This window comes from Pseudophryne corroboree, chromosome 1, assembly GCF_028390025.1.
Source record: "Pseudophryne corroboree isolate aPseCor3 chromosome 1, aPseCor3.hap2, whole genome shotgun sequence".
Taxonomy (NCBI): domain Eukaryota; kingdom Metazoa; phylum Chordata; class Amphibia; order Anura; family Myobatrachidae; genus Pseudophryne; species Pseudophryne corroboree.
In genome coordinates, this window is record NC_086444.1 from 377,725,227 (window position 1) to 377,751,622 (window position 26,396).

The 26,396-nt window shown below is 48.2% G+C and overlaps 2 protein-coding genes across 3 annotated transcripts in view; one reads left to right on the forward strand and one right to left on the reverse strand.

Annotated features, from left to right (window-relative positions):
* The window catches only part of RAB35 (RAB35, member RAS oncogene family), a 79,859-nt gene extending 64,033 nt beyond the window's left edge, over window positions 1-15,826 (forward strand). The window contains exon 6 of the mRNA XM_063913145.1: window positions 14,697-15,826. Within this exon, the coding sequence (XP_063769215.1) occupies window positions 14,697-14,825 (129 nt within the window). The 3' untranslated portion in view covers window positions 14,826-15,826. The remainder of the gene's footprint in view (window positions 1-14,696) is intronic.
* The window catches only part of BICDL1 (BICD family like cargo adaptor 1), a 157,273-nt gene continuing 146,636 nt past the window's right edge, over window positions 15,760-26,396 (reverse strand). The window contains exon 10 of one of the 2 annotated variants that reach the window (XM_063913144.1): window positions 15,760-16,640. In XM_063913144.1, coding sequence (XP_063769214.1) covers window positions 16,434-16,640 — 207 coding nt within the window. In that variant the 3' untranslated portion in view covers window positions 15,760-16,433. The remainder of the gene's footprint in view (window positions 16,641-26,396) is intronic. The other variant, XR_010170472.1, reaches the window with a different exon arrangement.

The following is a 26,396-nucleotide window of genomic DNA, read 5'->3' on the forward strand; positions in this document are numbered from 1 at the left end:
GAGACAGGGCACAAAAGTAAAAGCTTTAGGATCAGGTGGTGTGCACTGGCTCCTCCCCCTATGACCCTCCTCCAAGCCTCAGGATACTGTGCCCGGACGAGCGTACACAATAAGGAAGGATTTTGAATCCCGGGTAAGACTCCTACCAGCCACACCAATCACACTGTACAACCTGTGATCTGAACCCAGTTAACAGCATGATAACAGCGGAGCCTCTGAAAAGATGGCTCACAACAATAATAACCCGATTTTTGTACCAATAACTAAGTACAAGTATTGCAGACAATCCGCACTTGGGATGGGCGCCCAGCATCCACTACGGACTACGAGAAATAGATTTATCGGTAAGTAAAATCTTATTTTCTCTAACGTCCTAGTGGATGCTGGGGACTCCGTCAGGACCATGGGGATTATACCAAAGCTCCCAAACGGGCGGGAGAGTGCGGATGACTCTGCAGCACCGAATGAGAGAACTCCAGGTCCTCTTTAGCCAGGGTATCAAATTTGTAGAATTTTACAAACGTGTTCTCCCCCCGACCACGTAGCTGCTCGGCAGAGTTGTAATGCCGAGACCCCTCGGGCAGCCACCCAGGATGAGCCCACCTTCCTTGTGGAATGGGCATTTACATATTTTGGCTGTGGCAGGCCTGCCACAGAATGTGCAAGCTGAATTGTACTACACATCCAACTAGCAATCGTCTGCTTAGAAGCAAGAGCACCCAGTTTGTTGGGTGCATACAGGATAACAGCAAGTCAGTTTTCCTGACTCCAGCCGTCCTGGAAACCGATATTTTCAGGGCCCTGACAACATCTAGCAACTTGGAGTCCTCCAAGTCCCTAGTAGCCGCAGGTACCACAATAAGCTGGTTCAGGTGAAACGCTGACACCACCTTAGGGAGAAACTGGGGACGAGTCCGCAGCTCTGCCCTGTCCGAATGGACAATCAGATATGGGCTTTTGTGAGACAAAGCCGCCAATTCTGACACTCGCCTGGCCGAGGCCAGGGCCAACATCATGGTCACTTTCCATGTGAGATATTTCAAATCCACAGATTTGAGCGGTTTAAACCAATGTGATTTGAGGAATCCCAGAACTACGTTGAGATCCCACAGTGCCATGGAGGCACAAAAGGGGGTTGTATATGCAGTACTCCCTTGACAAACTTCTGGACTTCAGGAACTGAAGCCAATTCTTTCTGGAAGAAAATCGACAGGGCCGAAATTTGAACCTTAATGGACCCCAATCTGAGGCCCATAGACACTCCTGTTTGCAGGAAATGCATGAATCGACCGAGTTGAAATTTCTTCGTGGAGCCTTCCTGGCCTCACACCACGCAACATATTTTCGCCACATGTGGTGATAATGTTGTGCGGTCACGTCCTTCCTGGCTTTGACCAGGGTAGGAATGACCTCTTCCGGAATGCCTTTTTCCCTTAGGATCCGGCGTTCAACCGCCATGCCGTCAAACGCAGCCGCGGTAAGTCTTGGAACAGACATGGTACGTGCTGAAGCAAGTCCCTTCTTAGCGGCAGAGGTCATGAGTCCTCTGTGAGTATCTCTTGAAGTTCCGGGTACCAAGTCCTTCTTGGCCAATCCGGAGCCACGAGTATAGTTCTTACTCCTCTACGTCTTATAATTCTCAATACCTTGGGTATGAGAAGCAGAGGAGGGAACACATACACCGACTGGTACGCCCACGGTGTTACCAGAACGTCCACAGCTATTGCCTGAAAGTCTCTTGACCTGGCGCAATACCTGTCCATTTTTTTGTTCAGGCAGGACGCCATCATGTACACCTTTGGTCTTTCCCAACGGTTAACAATCATGTGGAAAACTTCCCGATGAAGTCCCCACTCTCCCGGGTGGAGGTCGTGCCTGCTGAGGAAGTCTGCTTCCCAGTTGTCCACTCCCGGAATGAACACTGCTGACAGTGCTATCACATGATTTTCCGCCCAGCGAAGAATCCTTGCAGTTTTTGCCATTGCCCTCCTGCTTCTTGTGCCGCCCTGTCTGTTTACATGGGCGACTGCCGTGATGTTGTCCCACTGGATCAATACCGGCTGACCTTGAAGCAGAGGTCTTGCTAAGCTTAGAGCATTATAAATTGCCCTTAGCTCCAGTATATTTATGTGGAGAAAAGTCTCCAGACTTAATCACACTCCCTGGAAATTTTTTTTTTTTTTTTCCTTGTGTGACTGCTCCCCAGCCTCTCAGACTGGCCTCCGTGGTCACCAGCATCCAATCCTGAATGCCGAATCTGCGGCCCTCTAGAAGATGAGCACTCTGTAACCACCACAGGAGAGACACCCTTGTCCTTGGAGATAGGGTTATCCGCTGATGCATCTGAAGATGCGATCCGGACCATTTGTCCAGCAGATCCCACTGAAAAGTTCTTGCGTGGAATCTGCCGAATGGAATCGCTTCGTAATAAGCCACCATTTTTTCCCAGGACTCTTGTGCAATGATGCACTGACACTTTTCCTGGTTTTAGGAGGTTCCTGACTAGCTCGGATAACTCCCTGGCTTTCTCCTCCGGGAGAAACACCTTTTTCTGGACTGTGTCCAGTCCCTAGGAACAGTAGACGTGTCGTCGGAAACAACTGCGGTTTTGGAATATTTAGAATCCACCCGTGCTGTCGTAGAACTACTTGAGATAGTGCTACTCCGACCTCCAACTGTTCTCTGGACCTTGCTCTTATCAGGAGGTCGTCCATTTTCTTCGAAGAAGAATCATCATTTCGGGCATTACCTTGGTAAAGACCCGGAGTGCCGTGGACAATCCAAACGGCAGCGTCTGAAACTGATAGTGACAGTTCTGTACCACGAACCTGAGATACCCTTGGTGAGAAGGGCAAATTGGGACATGGAGGTAAGCATCCCTGATGTCCCGGGACACCATATAGTCCCCTTCTTCCTGGTTCGCTATCACTGCTCTGAGTGACTCCATCTTGATTTGAACCTTTGTAAGTGTTCAAATATTTCAGATTTAGAATAGGTCTCACCGAGCCTTCTGGTTTCAGTACCACAATATAGTGTGGAATAATACCCCTTTCCTTTTTGTAGGAGGGGTACTTTGATTATCACCTGCTGGGAATACCGCTTGTGAATTGTTTCCAATACTGCCTCCCTGTCGGAGGGAGACGTTGGTAAAGCAGACTTCAGGAACCTGCGAGGGGAAACGTCTCGACTTTCCAATCTGTACCCCTGGGATACTACTTGTAGGATCCAGGGGTCCTGTACGGCCCCAGCGTCATGCTGAGAACTTGGCAGAAGCGGTGGAAGGCTTCTGTTCCTGGGAATGGGCTGCCTGCTGCAGTCTTCTTCCCTTTCCTCTATCCCTGGGCAGATATGCTTATGGGGACGAAAGGACTGAGGCTGAAAAGACGGTGTCTTTTTCTGCATAGATGTGACTTAGGGTAAAAACGGTGGATTTCCCAGCAGTTGCCGTGGCCACCAGGTCCGATGGACCGACCCCCAAATAACTCCTCCCCTTTATACGGCAATACATCTTTGTGCCGTTTGGAATCTGCATCACCTGACCACTGTCGTGTCCATAAACATCTTCTGGCAGATATGGACATCGCACTTACTCTTGATGCCAGAGTGCAAATATCCCTCTGTGCATCTCGCATATATAGAAATGCATCCTTTAAATGCTCTATAGTCAATAAAATACTGTCCCTGTCAAGGGTATCAATATTTTCAGTCAGGGAATCCGACCAAGCCACCCCAGCGCTGCCCATCCAGGCTGAGGCGATCGCTGGTCGCAGTATAACACCAGTATGTGTGTATATACCTTTTTAGGATATTTTCCAGCCTCTCAGCTGGCTCCTTGAGGGCGGCCCTATCTGGAGACGGTACCGCCACTTGTTTTGATAAGCGTGTGAGCGCATTATCCACCCTAAAGGGTGTTTCCCAACGCGCCCTAACTTCTGGCGGGAAAGGGTATACCGCCAATAATTTTCTATCGGGGGAAACCCACGCATCATCACACACTTCATTTAATTTATCTGATTCAGGAAAAACTACAGGTAGTTTTTTCACACCCCACATAATACCCTTCTTGTGGTACTTGTAGTATCAGAAATATGTAACACCTCCTTCATTGCCCTTAACATGTAACGTGTGGCCCTAAAGGAAAATACGTTTGTGTCTTCACCGTCGACACTGGAGTCAGTGTCCGTGTCTGTGTCTGTGTCGACCGACTGAGGTAAATGAGCGTTTTACAGCCCCTGACGGTGTTTGAGACGCCTGGACAGGTACTAATTTGTTTGCCGGCCGTCTCATGTCGTCAACCGACCTTGCAGCGTGTTGACATTATCACGTAATTCCTTAAATAAGCCATCCATTCCGGTGTCGACTCCCTAGAGAGTGACATCACCATTTCAGGCAATTGCTCCGCCTCCTCACCAACATCGTCCTCATACATGTCGACACACACGTACCGACACACAGCACACACACAGGGAATGCTCTGATAGAGGACAGGACCCCACTAGCCCTTTGGGGAGACAGAGGGAGAGTTTGCCAGCACACACCAAAAACGCTATAATTATACAGGGACAACCTTTATATAAGTGTTTTTCCCTTATAGCATTTTAATATATATATACATATCGCCAAATAAGTGCCCCCCCTCTCTGTTTTAACCCTGTTTCTGTAGTGCAGTGCAGGGGAGAGCCTGGGAGCCTTCCCACCAGCATTTCTGTGAGGGAAAATGGCGCTGTGTGCTGAGGAGAATAGGCCCCGCCCCCTTTTCGGCGGGCTTCTTCTCCCGTTTTTCTGAGACCTGGCAGGGGTTAAATACATCCATATAGCCCCCAGGGGCTATATGTGATGTATTTTTAGCCAGAATAAGGTACTATCATTGCTGCCCAGGGCGCCCCCCCCCCCCCAGCGCCCTGCACCCTCAGTGACCGCTGCTATGAAGTGTGCTGACAACAATGGCGCACAGCTGCAGTGCTGTGCGCTACCTTATGAAGACTGAAGAGTCTTCTGCCGCCGTTTCTGGACCTCTTCACTTTTCGGCATCTGCAAGGGGGGTCGGCGGCGCGGCTCCGGGACGAACCCCAGGGTGAGACCTGTGTTCCGACTCCCTCTGGAGCTAATGGTGTCCAGTAGCCTAAGAAGCCAATCCATCCTGCACGCAGGTGAGTTCACTTCTCTCCCCTAAGTCCCTCGTAGCAGTGAGCCTGTTGCCAGCAGGACTCACTGAAAATAAAAAACCTAAGAAACTTTTACTCTAAGCAGCTCTTTAGGAGAGCCACCTAGATTGCACCCTTCTCGGCCGGGCACAAAAATCTAACTGAGGCTTGGAGGAGGGTCATAGGGGGAGGAGCCAGTGCACACCACCTGATCCTAAAGCTTTTACTTTTGTGCCCTGTCTCCTGCGGAGCCGCTATTCCCCATGGTCCTGACGGAGTCCCCAGCATCCACTAGGACGTTAGAGAAAAGATTGTGGCTGACTTGGCTACTGCCAAAACTAAAAGTACTTCCTTTCGCCCCTTTCGTCCTTCAGGTAAAGCAAAAGGTCAGGCGTACAACAAGCAGGCCCGCACTTCCAAACCTGGTAAGCCTAAGCCCAAAAGAGCCTGGGCGGCCCGTCAGCCAGCTTCCAAGACCGATAAGCCTGCCGCATGACGGGGCGGGCCTCCCTCTGGGGGATCCCAGGGTGGGGGGCCGGCTTCTAGGGTATACCCAGGAATGGTTGAAGACCACTTCAGATGCCTGGGTACGGGAAGTCGTCACTCGAGGTTACGCCATAGCCTTCAAAAACCGACCCCCTTATCGATTTTGCCAGACAGATGTCCCGTTGGACAAGACAAAGGCAAACACTCTACATTCGGTGGTACAGACCCTCCTGGATACAGGAGTCGTAGTACAAGTGCCTCTTGCGCTGAGGGGCCGGGGGTACTATTCTCCGCTGTTTCTAGTCCCGAAACCGAATGGGTCCTCCCGGCCCATATTCATACTCAAGGCATTGAACAGGTTTGTGAAGGTTTCCAAGTTCCGGATGGAAACCCTTCGCTCTATAGTTCTGGCCTTGGAACCTGGGGACTTCATAGTCTCCCTGGATATACAGGATGCTTACCTGCATATTCCTATAGCAGTGTCTCATCAGCAATACCTGAGATTTGCGATTGGCAACTGCCATTACCAGTTTCGGGCGTTACCTTTTGGTTTAACAACGGCTGCGCGAGTCTTTACAAAAGTCATGGCGGTGATGACGGTGGTACTCCGCCGTCAAGGGGTCAGGATACTGCGGTATTTGGACGACTTGTTAATCCTGGCAAATTCCCCAGAACTTCTCCTGCGTCATCTAGATGTGACGGTCCGGTTTCTGCAAGCCCACGGGTGGCTTAACTGGAAGAAGTCATCCCTGATCCCTGCTCAGAGCATGGTGCATCTGGGAGCACTATTGGACACTCACAACCAGCAGTTGTTCCTGTCTCAGGAGAAAGTCCTGAAACTTCAGGACAGGATTCGTTGCTTCCTATCTCGTCCGCAAGTGTCGATACATTCGGCGATGCAGGTGCTGGGCCTCTTTGTGTCCGCATTCGACACGGTGGAGTACGCTCAATTTCACACTCGCCCTCTCCAGAGGCTGATTCTAGCCAAATGGGACGGCCTGCCTCACCGGATAAGGTCCCAAATGATCTCATTGACTCCGGAGGTCCATCTGTCGCTGCTCTGGTGGCTCCAAGACCAACAACTGTGCAGGGGCCGTCCGTTCTGTATATCCGACTGGGTCCTGTTGACGACAGATGCCAGTCTAAGAGGTTGGGACGCGGTGCTGGAGCAACACTCCCTTCAGGGGCGGTGGACCAAGGAGGAGTCCCTCCTCTCGATCAATATTCTGGAGTTGCGGGCGGACTTCAATGCCTTGAACCTAGCCCAGCATTTAATTCAGAACAGTCCTGTTCAAGTACAGTCGGACAACGCCACCACAGTGGCTTACATAAATCATCAAGTCGGCACTCGAAGCCGCCTAGCAATGAAGGAAGTCTCACGGATTCTACAGTGGGCAGAACGCCATCTACCGGCCATATCGGCAATCTTCATTCCGGGAGTTCTGAATTGGGAAGCGGACTTTCTCAGTCGTCGGGACGTGCATGCCGGCAAGTGGGGCCTCCATCCAGAAGTGTTTCAACTCCTAGTGGAAAGGTGGGGCCTTCCAGACGTAGATCTGATGGCGTCTCGACACAATCACAAGGTTTCGGTCTTCGGAGCAAGGACAAGGGATCCTCAAGCAGCATTCGTGGATGCGCTGGCGGTACCGTGGAGGTTTCGGTTGCCGTACGTGTTCCCTCCGGTGTCACTCCTGCCCAGGGTAATTCGGAAGTTCAAGCAAGAAAAAGGAATTCCGCTTCTCATAGCTCTGGCGTGGCCCAGACGGCACTGGTTCTCAGACCTGCAAGTCCTATCGTCAGAGCGTCCAATTCTACTTCCACAACGCCCAGACCTCCTCGTTCAGGGCCCCTGTGTCTACCAGGACCTAGCCCGGCTGTCTTTGACGGCGTGGCTCTTGAAGCTTCCGTCTTAAGGGCTAAAGGGTTTTTTGAGGCGGTCATTCAAACTATGTTGCGGGCCCGGAAACCGGCTTTGGCTCGGATTTACTATAGGGTCTGGCATTCTTACTTTGTTTGGTGCACATCGAACGATTATGATGCTTCCAAGTTTAGTATAGCCAAGTTATTGGCTTTTCTTCAGCAGGGCCTGGACTTAGGCCTGCATCTAGCCTCCCTCAAGGTTCAAATATCTGCCTTGTCGGTGTGGTTTCAGAGAAAAATTGCGACCTTACCTGATGTGCATACCTTTACTCAGGGCGTGTTGCGTATGCAACCTTCCTATGTCCAGCCTGTGGCTCCTTGGCACTTGTCAGTGGTTTTGGAGGTGTTACAAGAGTCTCCGTTTGAACCTCTTGGTTCTTAAGTTCTTAACCTCTTAAGTGGCTTTCCCTTAAGGTGGTGTTTCTGCTGGCTATTGCTTTCAGCTAGAAGAGTGTCGGATTTGGGTGCCTTGTCCTGTAGTTCCCCATATCTGATATTTCACCGTGACCGGGCGGTTCTTAGGACTCGTCCCGGCTATCTACCTAAGGTGGTTTCTTCGTTCCACCTTAATCAGGAGATTGTAGTTCCAGCACTTGTTTCTCCTGGTCTGTCTCCCAAAGAGCAGTCTTTGGATGTGGTACGGGCTCTCCGTATCTATGTGAAGAGAACTGCTCCTATTAGGAAATCGGATTCTCTTTTTGTTGTGTTTGGGTTTCACAAACGTGGCTGGCCTGCTCACAAGCAAACTCTCGCCAGATGGATTAGAATGGTGATTGCACATGCTTATGTGAAGGCTGGTCTCTCTGCTCCTGATCACATTAAGGACCATTCTACTCGGTCTGTTGGACCTTCTTGGGCGGCCCAACGTGGTGCGACCCTTGAACAATTGTGCAAGGCGGCTACGTGGTCCTCTGTGAACACGTTCATAAGGTTCTATGCCTTCGATACTGCCGCTTCCCAGGATGCTTCCTTTGGACGCCGGGTTCTTGTGCCCGCTACAGTGCGTCCCCTCCCATAAGGAACTGCTTTAGGACATCCCCATTGTCCATTCCTTGTGGAGCCCAGTGTACCCCGCAGCAGAAAACGAGTTTTATGGTAAGTACTTACCTTTGTTAAAACTCTTTCTGCGAGGTACACTGGGCTCCACAATGCGCCCACCCTGACGCACTTAGCTTCTTTGGGTTGGTATGGCATTAGCCGCTGACACGTCTCCTGTTGTGAGAATGCGGTGTTGTGGCTACTAACCGTTATCGTCTCTCTTCCTGTTACTGCATTGGACTGGTTAACTAAAAACTGAGATCCTGTGCAGGGAGGCGGGGTAATATAGGAGGCGGCGCTCTGCATTCTGGGAACAGTCAAAGCTTTGAGCCTGTTGGTGCCTCGGATCAAGATCCTACTCTACACCCCATTGTCCATAAAACTCATTTTTCCTTTTCCTTTGGAGGATAGGAAAAAATGGGAAAATCCACTGATAGTGGACACATCAGTCTCTAGGCTGTCACGAAAAATTGTATTGCCTGTCCCTGGTGCAGCCTCCCTAAAAGACACGGCTGATCGTAAAATTGAGGCTACACTCAAATCATTGTACACAGCTGCTGGGGTTGCCCGGAGACCCACTTATTGCATGTGCATGGATAACAAAAGCCATTGCTAAATGGTCACGTAACCTATTTGAGGGGTTGGATTCCTTGTCTAGTGGGGGGGATGTTTTACTCCTGCAGCATATACAGTAATCTGCGAACTTTATGGTGGAAGCCATAAAAAAGATAGGCTTGCTTAATGCACGCACCACCGCTATGGCAGTGTCAGCACCAGGGGCTTGTGGCTACGCCAGTGGACTGCTGATGCGGACTCCAAGAAAGGCGTGGAAGGCCCACCATTCACAGGAGAGGCCTTGTTTGGAGATTAACTAGACAAATGGATCTCCAAAGCTATTGCGGGTAAGACTACGTATTTTCCTTCCGCAGCTCCCCCAGCCAGGAAAGCTTATTCAGCTTCAAATTTGCAGTCCTTTCGGACGGCCAAGTTTAAGGACAAATCCAGAGGTGCTTCTACGGCCTTCAGAGGCGCAAGAGGTAAACCACGCAAACCAGCAACTGCAGGTGCTCAGGAGCAGCGCTCAGGCTCTGCTTCCTCAAAGCTTTCAGCATGACGGTGGACCGCGATGCATGGAGGGCTGTCAGGTGGGAGCCCGACTAAAATTCTTCAGTCACATCTGGTCAAGTTCGTGCCGAGATCCCTGGGTCATAGATCTTATTTCCCAGGGCTACAGACTGGAGTTCCAAGAGCTCCCACCTCACAGATTCTTCAAATAAGGTTTACCAGTTTCACAAGAGGCAAGTATAACTTTACAGCAGGCTATCCAAAAACTGGTACAGACTCGAGTCATTGTTCCAGTTCCACCTCATCTGCACAACAAGGGGTACTATTCCAACTTGTTTGTAGTACCAAAACGGACGGTTCGATATGGCCGATTCTGAACCACGAACCCGTTCTTAAGAGTGTTCAAGTTCAAGATGGAGTCTCTGAGAGCGGTGATCTCCGGTCTGGAGGAAGGGGAATTCCTAGTGTCTCTGGATATCAAGGATGCGTACCTTCACATTCCGATCTAGCTGCGTCATTAGGCTTATCTATGGTTTGCACTGCAGGACTGTCACTACCAGTTCCAGGCCCTGTCATTTGGTCTCTCTACGGCACTGAGGGTATTCACCAAAGTGATGGCAGAGATGATTCTACTCTGCAAACGGAGTGAATATAATTCCATACCTGGACGATCTTCTGATAAAGGCGCCGTCCAGGGAGATGTTGCTGGACAGCATTGGTCTCTCAATCAAACTTCTCCAGAATCACGGGTGGATTCTGAACCTTCCGAAACCTCACCTAGAGCCAACATGGAGGCTTCCATTCCTGGGAATGATACTGGACACGGAGTCGCAGGAAGTGTTCCTTCCGTTGGAAAAGGCATTGGTAATCCAGTCGATGGTTCAGAATGTCCTAAAGCCAACCCGGATATCGGTGCATCTATGCATTCGCCTTCTGGGGAAAATGGTGGCCCCTTACGAGGCGCTTCAATATGGAAGGTTTCACGCAATACCCTTCCAGCTCGATCTGTTGGACAAGTGGTCCGGATCGCATCTTTACATGAACCAGAGGATTCGTCTGTTACCAAAAGCCAGGATCTCCCTTCTGTGGTGGCTACAGACTTCTCTTCTCGTCGGGGGTTCGGAATTCAAAACTGGATCCTGTTAACCACGGACGCAAGCCTCAGAGGTTGGGGAACAGTCACCGAGGGGGTGCAGTTTCAAGGAAGATGGACAAGTCAGGAAGTCATCCTTCCAATCCACATTCTGAAACTCAGGGCCATGTACAACACTCTTCTGCAGGCCTCATATTTTTTCAAGATCATGCCATTTATGTCCAGTCGGACAATATGACTGCAGTGACGTACATAAACAGACAGAGCAATAATGTCAGAGGTGTCAAGAATGCTGTGACGTTGTCAGCGGTCTTCATTCCGGGAGTAGACAACTGGGAAACAGACTTCCTCAGCAGACGCAAGCTGCACCCGGAGGAGTGGGGCCTTCATGTTCAAGTGGTTGACACGTCGATGGGGATATCAAGAAATCAACATGATGGCCTCTCGTCTCAACAAGAAGCTAAAGCGGTATTGTTCCAGGTCGAGAGACCTACAGGCAGTGGCGGTAGACGCTCTGACGACTCCATGGGTCTATCAGGTGGTGCACATGTTTCCTCTACTTCCTCTGATCCCAAGAATTCGAAAAAGAATAAAAAGGGAAAAGGTTCAAGCAGTACTCATTGCCCCAGACTGGCCAAGAAGGGCCTGGTACGCGGACCTTCTGGAGATGCTCCTCGAAGATCCGTGGCCCCTACCTCTTCGCGAGGATCTTCTGCAACAGGGCCCGTTCGTCTATTAGGACTTACCGCGGCTACGTTTGATGGCATAGAAGTTGAACGGCTGATTCTTACCAGAAGAGGGATCCCTAACAAAGTTATCCCGACTATGATCCAAGCCAGGAAGGGGGTGTCGTCTAAACATTACCATCGTATTTGGTAGAAATAAGTCCCTTGGTTTGAGAGCAGAAATTATTCTGTGGTGGAATTGCATCTGGGACGTTTCCTGCTTTTTCTGCAGGCAGGTGTGGCTGTGGGCCTACGTCTGGGCGCCATAAAAGTTCAGATTTTGGCATTGTCCATTTTCTTTCAAAAACAATTGGCTTCTCTCCCTAAGGTCCAGACGTTCTTGAAAGTTGTTCTGCACATCCAACCTCCCTTTGTGCCTCCCACAGCACCTTGGTATCTCAATTTGGTGCTGCAGTTCCTCCAATCGGACTGGTTTGAACCGTTACAGGAGGTGGACATAAAATATCTTACGTGGAAGACCGTCGCGCTGTTGGCCTTGGCATTCAGCAAGACGTGTGTTTGGAGCTGGGGGCTTTGTCTCACAAAATCCCCTATTTAATTTTCCATGAGGACAGAGCTGAACTCAGAGCTCATCAGCAATTTCTTCCTAAAGTGGTGTCTGCATTTAACATCAACCAACCTATTGTGGTTCCGGTTGTCACCGACACCTCTGCTCCTTCAAAGTCTTTGGATGTTGTGAGGACTTTGAAGGTATACGTAAAGAGGACAGCTCGTCACAAGAAATCCGACTCGCTGTTCGGTCTCTATGATCCCAATAAAATTGGTTGTCCTGCTTCAAAGCAGACAATTGCACGCTGGATCAAGCTCACTATCCAGCATGCTTATTCCTCAGCAGGTTTTCCGGTTCCAAAATCTGTACAGGCCCACTCTAGTAGGTCGGTGGGCTCTTCCTGGGCTGCCGCCCGGGGTGTCTCTGCTTTACAGCTCTGCCGAGCGGCTACTTGGTCTGGTTCGAACACGTTTGCTAAGTTTTACAAGTTCGATACTTTGGCCTCTGAGGACCTTCAGTTTGGTCAATCAGTTCTGCAGGAACCTCAGCACTCTCCCACCCGATTTGGGAGCTTTGGTACATACCCATGGTACTAAATTGGGACCCAGTATCCTCTAGGACGTAAGAGAAAATAGGATTTTAATTACCTACCGGTAACTCCTTTTCTCGTAGGTAATTAAAATCCAATTTTCTGTATAATGTAGCTAAAAAAATACAAAAATCTAATTTTCAAGATACGTTAATAGAGATTTGTGACTTCATTGTAATCTGCACGGAACGTCTTGTAAGGGGGAGTAGTTTAGGAATTGTTTTTATCCTGGGAGAAACTGGCACTAGGGGGTATATTTACCCCCTAGTGCCAGTGGAGATGTTGCCCATAGCAACCAATCAGATTCTACTTTTGTTAAAGGGGCAGAGTAGATGGTCCCAGTGGTTCTTATCTACTGTGAAATTCTATATATGTATGTTACTAAAAATTTATCAACACCTTCTAGAAAATAATAGCTAGAACCTGATATGGGCAAAATCTCCACTTCTATAAACCTACACTCTAGTAAATATACCCCTATTAATGAGAAACCCTGATCCAAAATATAGTGGCTTTCTTTATCATTGCTAGTCTTACAGGTTACATACAAGCTACCATAGCCAGATTAAGGTAGGGGCACAGGGGATACTATATCCTGGGCCCCCCTCTGCCAGGGTGCCCCCTGGCCGGAGCACATTGACATCACTAACTCTCTCTCTTGCGCAGCAGCAGAACTAGGCAGCCAGAATGTGAGCAGGACAGTGTGCAGTGCAGGCAGAGACACAGGAGTATCGGGTTTCATGAGCTACCAACGGAGTTTACTGACCAGAGGAGATCTAGGAGGGGATGGGTGGGAGCTGCAAGTGACCCAGGGATCCTAGCTTCTCCTCCCCCTCCCCACCTGGGTATCTGGGTCCTTTGTACCCTGTTATCTAATGAGAGCATTCGGGTCTACAGAGAGACACACAGGGAGAGTCCTCCTGAGTCCTGTCCAAGCGTGTAAGTAGTACAGAAGCTGCTGCTATTGCATGTGACAAGATAAATAATAGATTTTAGTTTTCTGTGTGTATTTTAAGGTTAAGTTGTCTGTGTTCCACTACAAGAATACGTTACAGAATAGTTGTCTCTCAATTGGGTGGCGCTATAAACAGTTCTTTGGCAGGGATCGGTATGGGATGCCGGCGCACGGAATGCCAAATGTCATTATACCGGCATCCCATGCGCCTGAATGCCGGCAGGGAGGCGAGCGCAACTAAGCCCCTTGCGGGATCGGTGGTGCGCCACAGGTTCTGTTCTCCCTCTATGGGTGTCGTGGGCACCCACAGAGGGGGAATCACTTACTTCGCCGGTATTCCGGTGGCGGTATAGTACCCCTGTCAGGGGCCCGGCATCGCTATTGAGACAGCCGGGATCCCAACGGGCGGTATTTTAACCGCATACCCTTTGGCATTATTAAACTTAATTTAAATCTAATATATACCATTGTTTTAAATTTATTATACACAATCCATACCTCCCAACATGACCCATTCCAGGAGGGACAAAATGTTCTCTACCTGGACTTCCTTCTTAATTTATGATTGCAATCACACCTGTTGAAATATCTATCAATTAAAAAGTTCAACACAGGTCACGCCAATCATATATTAAGAGGAAAGTCCAGGTAAAGAACATTTTGTCCCTCCTGGAATGGGTCCTGTTGGGAGGTACGCACAATCTAATATACCCCCGGGACGCCCTGTCTTAAGTGCGCAGCTTCGTGTTAGTATGCATTGGCTGCATCCAGAGGATCTGTACACCAGCCACAGAGCACAAGCATGACCCTTCACAATGCGGTTGCTTCCTGGAAGGATGCGGCCGCAAGGTGATTGATATTGATGGCCGTCAGAGGAGTGGCGTCGCTGCTGCGTTTAGTGGGTGGCTGCTTGACGTCACATGCAGCCGCTCTGCGCAGGCAGAGGTCAACCTCAAATTGTGAACGCATTGCGGGGCGATGCCACACACATGGCGGCCTTGCCCTTTTCTGTGCAGCCCCCACCATGTGAGTAGATGCAGTGGACACTGCGTCCATCTCTAAATAACCCCCTTAGCCTGAAAGTAATTTGTACATGGTAAAAATATTTGCATTTTTATCGTTTTTCAGTTATTGACTTTCTTACAATACTTTTTTTCTTTCATTTTGTAGATGTTTAATTGCATTACCGAGCTAGTCCTACGAGCAAAGAAAGAAAACTTGGCAAAGCAGCAACAGCAGCAACAGAACGACGTGGTGAAATTAAACAAAAACAGTAAAAGGAAGAAGAGATGCTGCTAAGTGCAGACACCGCACAGAGAGGCTGCTCTTAATCTGAACATTCGTTCCTGGGACAAAGAGTAACTGTGCCACGGGCAGTGCCCAGCTTTCAGGGGTTGGGGCATTTTCTCAGTTTTGTGCTGTTAATTTAAGAAATTTCTCAAGGTTTTCTATTGAGAGGCGCTGGCACCTTTTTATTGCTGTGCCAACAAGGTGTTGTGGATCCTTGTCATCCCATTGTCACCCCTGCTCTTCTGGAGCGTCTGCTAGGAAAGGACAATTGCAGTGCCTACCCCTTGGACTGATTAACAAGAGTCTGTACATACTGTATATTGTGTTAACCAGCCTCGCCTCCCCCCTCCTATTGCTTTGGCTTTAGCCTTCCGATCGCCAATCTGTCGTGATACGTGAATATGAACTGATCAAATATTTTTTTTTAAATTTAGGACAGTTGGCATCTTAACCTCTGTTTGCGCCTGGTTCAGTCCTGCCAGTTAGGGTAAGATTCACTAGGCCTTGCTGTTAATTTGCTTCCCTGCTGTTTTCCTTTTTTGTTTTGTCAATATTTAAAGTCATGCTAAAGAATACCGCCATCTATTACATTGACCATTGCAGGACATACGACCAAAAAAATCATTTTGTTTTTAATGGAAGGCTGAATGGATCCTGAACTGTTAGCAGTCATTTGTTACTATCTAAGAACCATTATGTGAATTTCTGAAGACAAAAAAAAAAAAAAACAATATTATGGGTTAAAAAAAAAAAATCTGCCAAATTTTTGTACCATCTTGTTCATAAATAGGAACAAACTAATAAAAATGTGAACTATGGGTCCTGAATTAAAAAACAAAAAAAGTAAGTGTCTCAATGTCTATAGAAATGACTAGATTACTGGCGGTAGTATGAAGATGGGCATAGAAGATAACGTCTGTTCAACAAAGGTAGGCACAAGGAATGTGGAAAATCATAGAAATATTTTATTTCAGAGTTTACAATAAAAAGAGCATAATTTTGTACTAAAATATGACATTCTCTTTATATCTGTTTATATTATAAAACAAAAATGTATGTAATATAAAAATTCTGCTTCTCCTATGTACAAAGCACATTTCTCAGTGTTTGAGCTGTAAGGGACGGGGGAAACCATTCCTCTGTGCTGTGCTCTGTCTGGAAGACCAGAGGTAGGGAAGTCTATTCCTTGTAATAAGCGCAGCTCTGGCCCTGTGTACATTGGTAATACCTGCTAGATTTAATTATCAAGGAAGCTATGGAGTGGATAGAAACAGATGGCGCTAAAAAGTGCAAGGTGGATAAAATCCACGTAACAAAGTGTTATGTTTCCACAATATAAAATCTGAATTGAATCAAAATAAATACAAGTAGCTTAAGTTGTTTAGCATGTGTGCTAAACCGGATACTTTCTAGTTACGAACAGGTCAGATCTCCTCTTATCTCTGGCTGTAAGAATAGTCTTAATGAGGATCTGCTCACCCAAAGATGGCTTACTGTATCATTAGCGTTGTCACGCTCCGTTTTCTAATAGCCATCGGAATGCATTTCCCCTTTCTGCTAATGTTTCCCATGATTCATAAAGCAGCTTTGCCCTTTGAGAAGTTTGAGCAATTAATACTAACACTTTGTTTTCTTCAGAAATGAAAAAAGGCGTCTCCCTTCTGACGCAATGGGTTCTTCTCCTGGCCGCTCTGTGCGATTCAGAGTGGTAACTTTGCCACAATGTTTGATTGGGTGGCCAGTGGAGAAGGAATATGCAGATTGGCTCCATTCCTTCTGGTGTTTGTCCATCAATTGCTGGTCAATGACTCTGTGCATGTCATCCTGTATAGAGAAATGCATAAACCGTTTTATAATACAGTGCACAAATTACATTGAACAGAATCCCACTAGTGCAAAGTGCATGGAAAGGTACAAAGAGTATAGACACGCATACAAATAGTAATACACTCTTTTAATTACTCTTTTTAATTTGTTCAGTATACTTTAAATGCTATATAAGGAAGATAGGTGCAAATATAAATTATGCCATAACGTGTTTTTAAAGATTTAAATCTACTTTTTCCCTCCTGGTATGTACTGCAAAATAACGCATTATAGATATGCACACCATTGTTACTGCACCTTATCTAATTATTATGTTCTATTAACAATGAGCCTCAAACATTTTAGCAGTTTTATAGCAAAATAATGAATGAACCCTAAACCGGAAAATAAATTTGCCTTCCTTGTTTATGCCAAATAGTCTCTCAGCAAATGTTATACAGTAATGCCAGCTTGAAACTGCTCTAAAAAGGTAGCTTCTAATAACAATCACCCTATAGAATGAACTGCGACCCACCTTTGACACCCACTCTCTCCAGCACTGGCGGATGTGAAATTTGAGGTTCAGGGTGGCCTTCCAGTTGTGCTCTATCTAAAGCCAATTGAAACCCAATATACTATGGAGTCTATTTACTAAGCCTGGGGATAAAGTTGCTGGAGATAAAGTACCAGCCAATTGGCTTCTAACTGCTATGCCACAGGCTGCGTTTGAAAAATGGCAGTTAGGAGCCGATTGGCTGGTACTTTATCTCCAGCAACTTTATCTCCATCCAAGGCTTAGTAAATAGATTCCATAGTCCCCAAAGTGCAGCACAGCTGTGCGTATTCTGTGATATTACACTAAGGCAGTGGTGCCCAAACTGTGCTGAGGCATCCTGGATGGTGGGCCAGGATCAAATCAATTATTTATGGTCAATGTAACATGCAAAACCAGTGCTTGTGTCTGCCTATCATAGAATATGTGGACAAACAGAAGTGAATCCTGTCTCTCTGCACACAACCTAAGGATGACATACAGACATCATTTACTTCATTCCCCCCCCTCCTTAATTTCTCATAAAGAAACTTTTAACCTAGGGGTACTGTGATTCAATAAGTTTGGGAACCACTGCACTAAGGAATAATGCAGTACTACAACCTACTATTCTCATGCAATCCCCATGGTAATGACCACTGACTGCACTGAGGCTTGGGATAGGTTAATAGCTTATATGGCAGGGAGTGCATATACTGTAGCTGTACCTGTATGTTTTATGCTTGTACAGTCAGATCAGAAAAGGTAAATGTTATAACAAATATACTACCACAGTAATATTCTGCACAATTCATTATAATCATTAAGTGCTTATAGAATGACAATTGTAGACTGTAAGCACTGTTAGAATTTAAGGGCAGTCACACAGCCAAAGCTGTGGTTGAAGAACTATACCTCCCCACCATTGCGATAAGGAGAGTGCATAATGTCACCTATGTTTGGTAATTTGTATTTTAGTGGTTACTGAAGTTGACTCTGGTGTCTATTTACTAAGCCTTGGATAGAGATAGTGCCAGCCAGTCAGCTCCTGGCATTTTTCAAACCCAGTCTGTGCCATGGTTGTTAGGAGCTGATTGGTTGGTACTTTATCTCCATCCAAGTAAATAGACCCCTTAGTCTTTAATGACTGTTTGTCAACTGGGCTCTGTCTGGGGTGCTGGAGATGTGGTTGGTGTGGAGCCAGCTTCAGCCTACAGGAAACTGACTGCTGTAATTCTGGTCCTTGGGGAGAGGTACATTGCCAAGCGGTTTGGTAATTCTTCTCTGAATTCAGCCACAAAGATGACATTTAGTTTTCACAGATGCTGCCAGAGATTCCTGATCACTTCTGTGGCCCCAGTTGTAGGGAAGTACTCTTAGTAATAGTGGGATTGGGTAGGGAGTCTGATTGCTGGGATTTTTGTACCTTTAATCATTTCTTATTGTGTGTACATTTCATTATCCCTTATTTCCATTACTGATAAAGTAGTAATTCTAGGTCTGGCGGGGCTTCATATGTGATGTTTTACACTTGTGTGAAATGTAGTTGCTGAGTAGTCTGATCTGCCGTGGATGGATTTTGTTATTGTGATAATCTATAACACACACACTGCAGGGTTTACCACTGAGCTGCTAGGGCTATTCTGGGCTCAATCCTTTGTGCAGCCTCACCGTGGATGCAGGCACTGGGATTTATGCCACCCGTTCTCTCAGTGAATTATCCCAGGTATTTGGCAAGCCCCTTCGTGATGCCACAAAAAGGTACAAAGGTTGGTCTAAGGCCGGGTACCCATCAAAATGACCAACAATCTTGCAGATGGTCGGGACGAATTACCTTTGTCTTGGGCCTTCGAAGACTATCATTACACACCGAGCGATTTAATGAACAACAAAATGATCTCTCGTCCTGTCCTTCATTAAACTGGTTGGGGTCACACACAGTACTGTATGTTCTGGTTGGCCGTGCAGCATGGCCAACCCCCCAAAAATTGCATGCGACCCACGGGAGCGTGCAATTGTGCATACACACTAAACAATATGCATGATTTGTCGCTCCAGTATGTCAAATTGTGCCAATATTGTTTGTGTGTACCTAGCTATAGTCTCTTCCACAGAGAGGATTCTAGGGAAATGTTTCCAGAAACTTCAGATTTCTGGCTTTCTCTTATGTCCTAGAGGATGCTGGGGTCCACATTAGTACCATGGGGTATAGCAGGGTCCACCAGGAGCCATTGGCACTTTTAAGAGTTTTGAAAGTGTGGGCTGGCTCCTCCCTCTATGCCCCTCCTACCAGACTCAGTTTAGAAAATGTGCCTGGGGGAGCTGGTCACAGCTAGGGGAGCTCCAGCAGGGTAGGAGTGCAGTATTAACTGCGCTTCGGGGATGTCTCGGCGGTACATGGTGCGGTTCTATGAGGGGTGCCCTGAGCCAGCGTGACACCCTACACTGGTCCAGAAGCCTGTCGGGGTCCCCGGATCTCAGCCAGCACTAAATCCTCAGGCCAGTAAAATCTGATGAAGAGCGGGAAGACAGCACCATTTCTCTAACGTCCTAAGTGGATGCTGGGGACTCCGTAAGGACCATGGGGAATAGCGGCTCCGCAGGAGACTGGGCACATCTAAAGAAAGCTTTAGGACTATCTGGTGTGCACTGGCTCCTCCCCCTATGACCCTCCTCCAAGCCTCAGTTAGATCTCTGTGCCCGAACGAGAAGGGTGCACACTAGGGGCTCTCCTGAGCTTCTTAGTGAAAGTTTTAGTTTAGGTTTTTTATTTTCAGTGAGACCTGCTGGCAACAGGCTCACTGCATCGAGGGACTAAGGGGAGAAGAAGCGAACTCACCTGCGTGCAGAGTGGATTGGGCTTCTTAGGCTACTGGACATTAGCTCCAGAGGGACGATCACAGGCCCAGCCATGGATGGGTCCCAGAGCCGCGCCGCCGGCCCCCTTACAGAGCCAGAAGACAGAAGAGGTCCGGAAAATCGGCGGCAGAAGACATCCTGTCTTCACCAAGGTAGCGCACAGCACTGCAGCTGTGCGCCATTGCTCCTCAGCACACTTCACACTTCGGTCACTGAGGGTGCAGGGCGCTAGGGGGGGGCGCCCTGAGCAGCAATAAAAACACCTTGGCTGGCGAAAATACATCACATATAGCCCCCAGGGCTATATGGATGAATTTTAACCCCTGCCAGAATCCATAAAAAAGCAGGAGAAAAGTCCGCGAAAAAGGGGCGGCGCCTATCTCCTCAGCACACTGGCGCCATTTTCCCTCACAGCTCAGTTGGAGGGAAGCTCCCCTGGCTCTCCCCTGCAGTCACTACACTACAGAAAGGGTTAAAAAAGAGAGGGGGGCACTAATTAGGCGCAGTATTAACAATACAGCAGCTATAAGGGGAAAAACACTTATATAAGGTTATCCCTGTGTATATATATAGCGCTTTGGTGTGTGCTGGCAAACTCTCCCTCTGTCTCCCCAAAGGGCTAGTGGAGTCCTGTCCTCTATCAGAGCATTCCCTGTGTGTGTGCTGTATGTCGGTACGTTTGTGTCGACATGTATGAGGAGAAAAATGATGTGGAGATGGAGCAGATTGCCTGTAATAGTGATGTCACCCCCTAGGGGGTCGACACCTGAGTGGATGAACTGTTGGAAGGAATTACGTGACAGTGTCAGCTCTGTATAAAAGACAGTGGTTGACATGAGACAGCCGGCTACTCAGCTTGTGCCTGTCCAGACGTCTCATAGGCCGTCGGGGGCTCTAAAGCGCCCGTTACCTCAGATGGCAGATATAGACGCCGACACGGATACTGACTCCAGTGTCGACGGTGAAGAGACAAATGTGACTTCCAGTAGGGCCACACGTTACATGATTGAGGCAATGAAAAATGTTTTACACATTTCTGATAATACGAGTACCACCAAAAAGGGGTATTATGTTCGGTGAGGAAAAACTACCTGTAGTTTTCCTGAAACTGAGAAATTAAATGAGGTGTGTGATGATGCGTGGTTTTCCCCCGATAACAACTGATAATTTCTAAAATGTTATTGGCATTATATCCTTTCCCGCCAGAGGTTAGGGTGCGTTGGGAAACACCCCCTAGGGTGGATAAAGCGCTCACACGCTTGTAAGGGCTCTACCCTCTCCTGAGATGGCCGCCCTTAAGGATCCTGCTGATAGAAAGCAGGAGGGTATCCTAAAATGTATTTACACACATACTGGTGTTATACTGCGACCAGCAATCGCCTCAGCCTGGATGTGCAGTGCTGGGTTGGCGTGGTCGGATTCCCTGACTGAAAATATTGATACCCTAGAAGGGACAGTATATTTTTGCCTATAGAGCATTTAAAAGATGCATTTCTATATATGCGTGATGCACAGCGGAATATTTGCCGACTGGCATCAAGTCTAAGTGCGTTGTCCATTTCTACCAGTAGAGGGTTATGGACACGTCAGTGGTCAGGTGATGCGTATTCCAAACGGCATTTGGAAGTATTGCCTTAATAAGGGGAGGAGTTATTTGGGGTCGGTCTTTCAGACCTGGTGGCCACGGCAACAGCTGGGAAATCCACGTTTGTACCCCAGGTCGCCTCTCAACATGAGAAGACGCCGTATTATCAGGCGCAGTCTTTTCGTGGACAAGCGGGCAAAATGTTCCTCATTTCTGCCCCGTGACAGAGGGAGAGGAAAAAGGCTGCAGAAATCAGCCAGTTCCCAGGAACAGAAACCCTCTCCCGCCTCTGCCAAGCCCTCAGTATGACGCTGGGGCTTTACAAGCAGAATCAGGCACGGTGGGGGGCCCGTCTCAATGAATTTCAGCGCGCAGTGGGCTCACTCGCAAGTAGACCCCTGGATCCTTCAGGTGATATCTCAGGGGTACAAATTAGAATTCGAGACGTCTCCCCCTCGCCGTTTTCCTAAAGTCGGCTTTACCGATGTCTCCTTCTGACAGGGAGACAGTTTTGGAAGCCATTCACAAGCTGTATTCCCAGCAGGTGATAATCAAGGTACCCCTCCTGCAACAGGGAACGGGGTATTATTCCACACTGTTGTGGTACCGAAGCCGGACGGCTCGGTGAGACCGATTCTAAATCTAAAATCTTGGAACACTTACATACAGAGGTTCAAATTCAAGATTGAGTCACTCAGAGCAGTGATTGCGAACCTGGAAGAAGGGGACTACATGATGTCTCGGGACATCAAGGATGCTTACCTTCATGTCAAAATTTACCCTTCTCACCAAGGGTACCTCAGGTTTATGGTACAGAACTGTCACTATCAGTTCAGACGCTGCCGTATGGATGGTCCACGGCACCCCGGGTCTTTACCAAGGTAATGGCCGAAATGATGATATTCCTTCGAAGGAAGGGAATTTTAGTTATCCCTTACTTGGACGATTCCCTGATAAGGGTAAGATCCAGGGAACAGTTGGAGGTCGGTGTAGCACTATCTCAGGTAGTGTTGCGGCAGCACGATTGGATTCTCAATATTCCAAAATCGCAGCTGGTTCCGACGACTTGTCTTCTGTTCCTAGGGATGATCCTGGACACAGTCCAGAAAAAGGTGTTTCTCCCGGAGGGGAAAGACAGGGAGTTATCCGAGCTAGTCAGGAACCTCCTAAAACCGAGCCAAGTCTCAGTGCATCAATGCACAAGGGTTCTGGGTAAAATGGTGGCTTCCTACGAAGCAATCCCATTCGGCAGATTCCACGCAAGAACTTTCCAGTGGGACCTGCTGGACAAATGGTCCGGGTCGCATCTTCAGATGCATCAGCGGATAACCCTGTCACCAAGGACAAGGGTGTCCCTCCTGTGGTGGTTGCAGAGTGCTCATCTTCTAGAGGGCCGCAGATTCGGCATTCAGGACTGGGTCCTGGTGACCACGGATGCCAGCCTGCGAGGCTGGGGAGCAGTCACACAGGGAAGGAATATCCAGGGCTTATGGTCAAGCCTGGAGACATCACTTCACATAAATATCCTGAAGCTAAGGGCCATTTACAATGCTCTAAGCTTAGCAAGACCTCTGCTTCAAGGTCAGCCGGTGTTGATCCAGTCGGACAACATCACGGCAGTCACCCACGTAAACAGACAGGGTGGCACAAGAAGCAGGAGGGCAATGGCAGAAGCTGCAAGGATTCTTCGCTGGGCGGAAAATCATGTGATAGCACTGTCAGCAGTATTCATTCCGGGAGTGGACAACTGGGAAGCAGACTTCCTCAGCACGACCTCCACCCGGGAGAGTGGGGACTTCACCCAGAAGTCTTCCACATGATTATAAACCGTTGGGAAAAACTCGACAGGTATTGCGCCAGGTCAAGGGACCCTCAGGCAATAGCTGTAGATGCTCTGGTAACACCGTGGGTGTACCAGTCAGTGTATGTGTTCCCTCCTCTGCCTCTCATACCCAAGGTACTGAGATTGATAAGATGGAGAGGAGTAAGCACTATATTCGTGGCTCCGGATTGGCCAAGAAGGACTTGGTAACCGGAACTTCAAGAGATGCTCACGGAGGATCCGTGGCCTCTACCTCTAAGAAGGGTCCTGCTCCAACAAGGACCCTGTCTGTTCCAAGACTTACCGCGGCTGCGTTTGACGGCATGGCGGTTGAACGCCGGATCCTGAAGGAAAAAAGGCATTCCGGATGAAGTCATCCCTATCCTGATCAAAGCCAGGAAGGATGTAACCGCAAAACATTATCACCGCATTTGGCGAAAATATGTTGCGTGGTGCGAGGGCAGTAAGGCCCGACGGAGGAAATTCAACTGGGTCGATTCCTACATTTCCTGCAAACAGGAGTGTCTATGGGCCTGAAATTGGGGTCCATTAAGGTTCAAATTTCGGCCCTGTCAATTTTCTTCCAAAAAGAACTAGCTTCAGTCCCTGAAGTTCAGACGTTTGTAAAAGGGGTACTGCATATACAGCCTCCTTTTGTGCCTCCAGTGGCACTTTGGGATCTCAATGTAGTTTTTTGGGTTCCAAAAGTCACATTGGTTTGAACCACTTAAATCTGTGGAGTTAAAATATCTCACATGGAAAGTGGTCATGCTGTTGGCCCTGGCCTGGGCCAGGCGCGTGTCAGAATTGGCGGCTTTATCCTGTAAAAGCCCTTATCTGATTTTCCATTCGGACAGGGCGGAATTGAGGACTCGTCCTCAGTTTCTCCCTAAGGTGGTTTCAGCGTTTCACCTGAACCAACCTATTGTGGTGCCTGCGGCTACTAGGGACTTGGAGGACTCCAAGTTGCTAGACGTTGTCAGGGCCCTGAAAATATGTTTCCAGGACGGCTGGAGTCAGAAAATCTGACTCGCTGTTTATCCTGTATGCACCCAACAAGCTGGGTGCTCCTGCTTCTAAGCAGACTATTGCTCGTTGGATTTGTAGTACAATTCAGCTTGCACATTCTGTGGCAGGCCTGCCACAGCCAAAAATCTGTAAATGCCCACTCCACAAGGAAGGTGGGCTCATCTTGGGCGGCTGCCCGAGGGGTCTCGGCTTTACAACTTTGCCGAGCAGCTACTTGGTCAGGAGCAAATACGTTTGTTAAATTCTACAAAATTGATACCCTGGCTGAGGAGGACCTGGAGTTCTCTCAATTGGTGCTGCAGAGTCATCCGCACTCTCCCGCCCGTTTGGGAGCTTTGGTATAATCCCCATGGTCCTTACGGAGTCCCCAGCATCCACTTAGGACGTTAGAGAAAATAAGAATTTACTTACCGATAATTCTATTTCTCGTAGTCCGTAGTGGATGCTGGGCGCCCATCCCAAGTGCGGATTGTCTGCAATACTGGTACATAGTTATTGTTACCAAAAAAATCGGGTTATTGCTGTAGTGAGCCATCTTTTCTAGAGGCTCCTCTGTTATCATGCTGTTAACTGGGTTCAGATCACAAGTTGTACGGTGTGATTGGTGTGGCTGGTATGAGTCTTACCCGGGATTCAAAATCCTTCCTTATTGTGTACGCTCGTCCGGGCACAGTATCCTAACTGAGGCTTGGAGGAGGGTCATAGGGGGAGGAGCCAGTGCACACCAGATAGTCCTAAAGCTTTCTTTAGATGTGCCCAGTCTCCTGCGGAGCCGCTATTCCCCATGGTCCTTACGGAGTCCCCAGCATCCACTACGGACTACGAGAAATAGAATTATCGGTAAGTAAATTCTTATTTTTTTGGGGCGGAGCTTCTCAGAGCGAACCTAGCAGCGTTCAGCACCATTTTCCTGCCTGCACAGCGCTGACAAGGAGAATCTGGTCCCTCCACAGCAACTCCAGCTATCTGCCAACGGTACCAGGGGGTTGTGGAAGGGGGGAGGGCTGCAATACGACTGTGTATCCTATTCGGTTCACAGTGCTGAAAAGGGCTCTCCTTTTGGTAAAAAAAAAAGCGCTGTGTGTGGGTTGGCTCCAATCTCTGTGTCTCTCTTGCCATTCTCAGGGGGGAAACTCTGTCTACCGTCCCCAGTGTGTGTGGAGTGTTTGGTGGTCTCCTTTAGCTTTGTCCAGGGACACTGTGTCATATGCTGCAGAGGAATTGTCCTCCCAGGATGATCCCATTCCATGTAATTAGGATAGCACTGGTTTAGCACAGATACCAGCAAGGGAGCCTGAGTGGTTTTCCTCTATCAAATCTTGGATTTCTCAGATTTCTGACAGGGTTGCAAGTAATGAATCTGCAACCCAGGTATTACAGAGCTCTATGGCAGTATGGCCCGATTCTGGTACCTCGGGACGCTCTGCTATATACCCCCACAAACGTGCGCTTGTGCATGTCACGCAGGATGACACGGATACCGATTCTGACACCACAGACTGTGATGGGGATGTGTTGCGGGGGTCTGCATCTCTTGCAAAGGGTGTGCAATTGATGATAGAGGCTATCAGGGATGTGTTACATATTAATGATACACCACCTGAGCAGGTTGTGAAGGCTTTTTTCACTGAAAATAAAAAAAGCCTCGCTAACCTTCTGTGTCAAAGGAATTGAATATTTGAGAAATCATGGGAAAACCCTGAGAAAAAATTCCAGATCCTTAAACGGGTACAGGTGGCATTTCCTTTCCCTGAGGAGGATAGGAAAAAATTGGAAAACCCGCCGATTGTTGACGCATCTGTGTCCAGACTCTCAAAGAAGGTGGTTTTACCTGTTCCAGGATCTACCGCCTTAAAGGAGCCGGCTGATCGAAAAATTGATAACACACTTAAATCAATGTACACTGCTTCAGGGGCCATATTATGTCCCACTATTGCTAGTGCATGG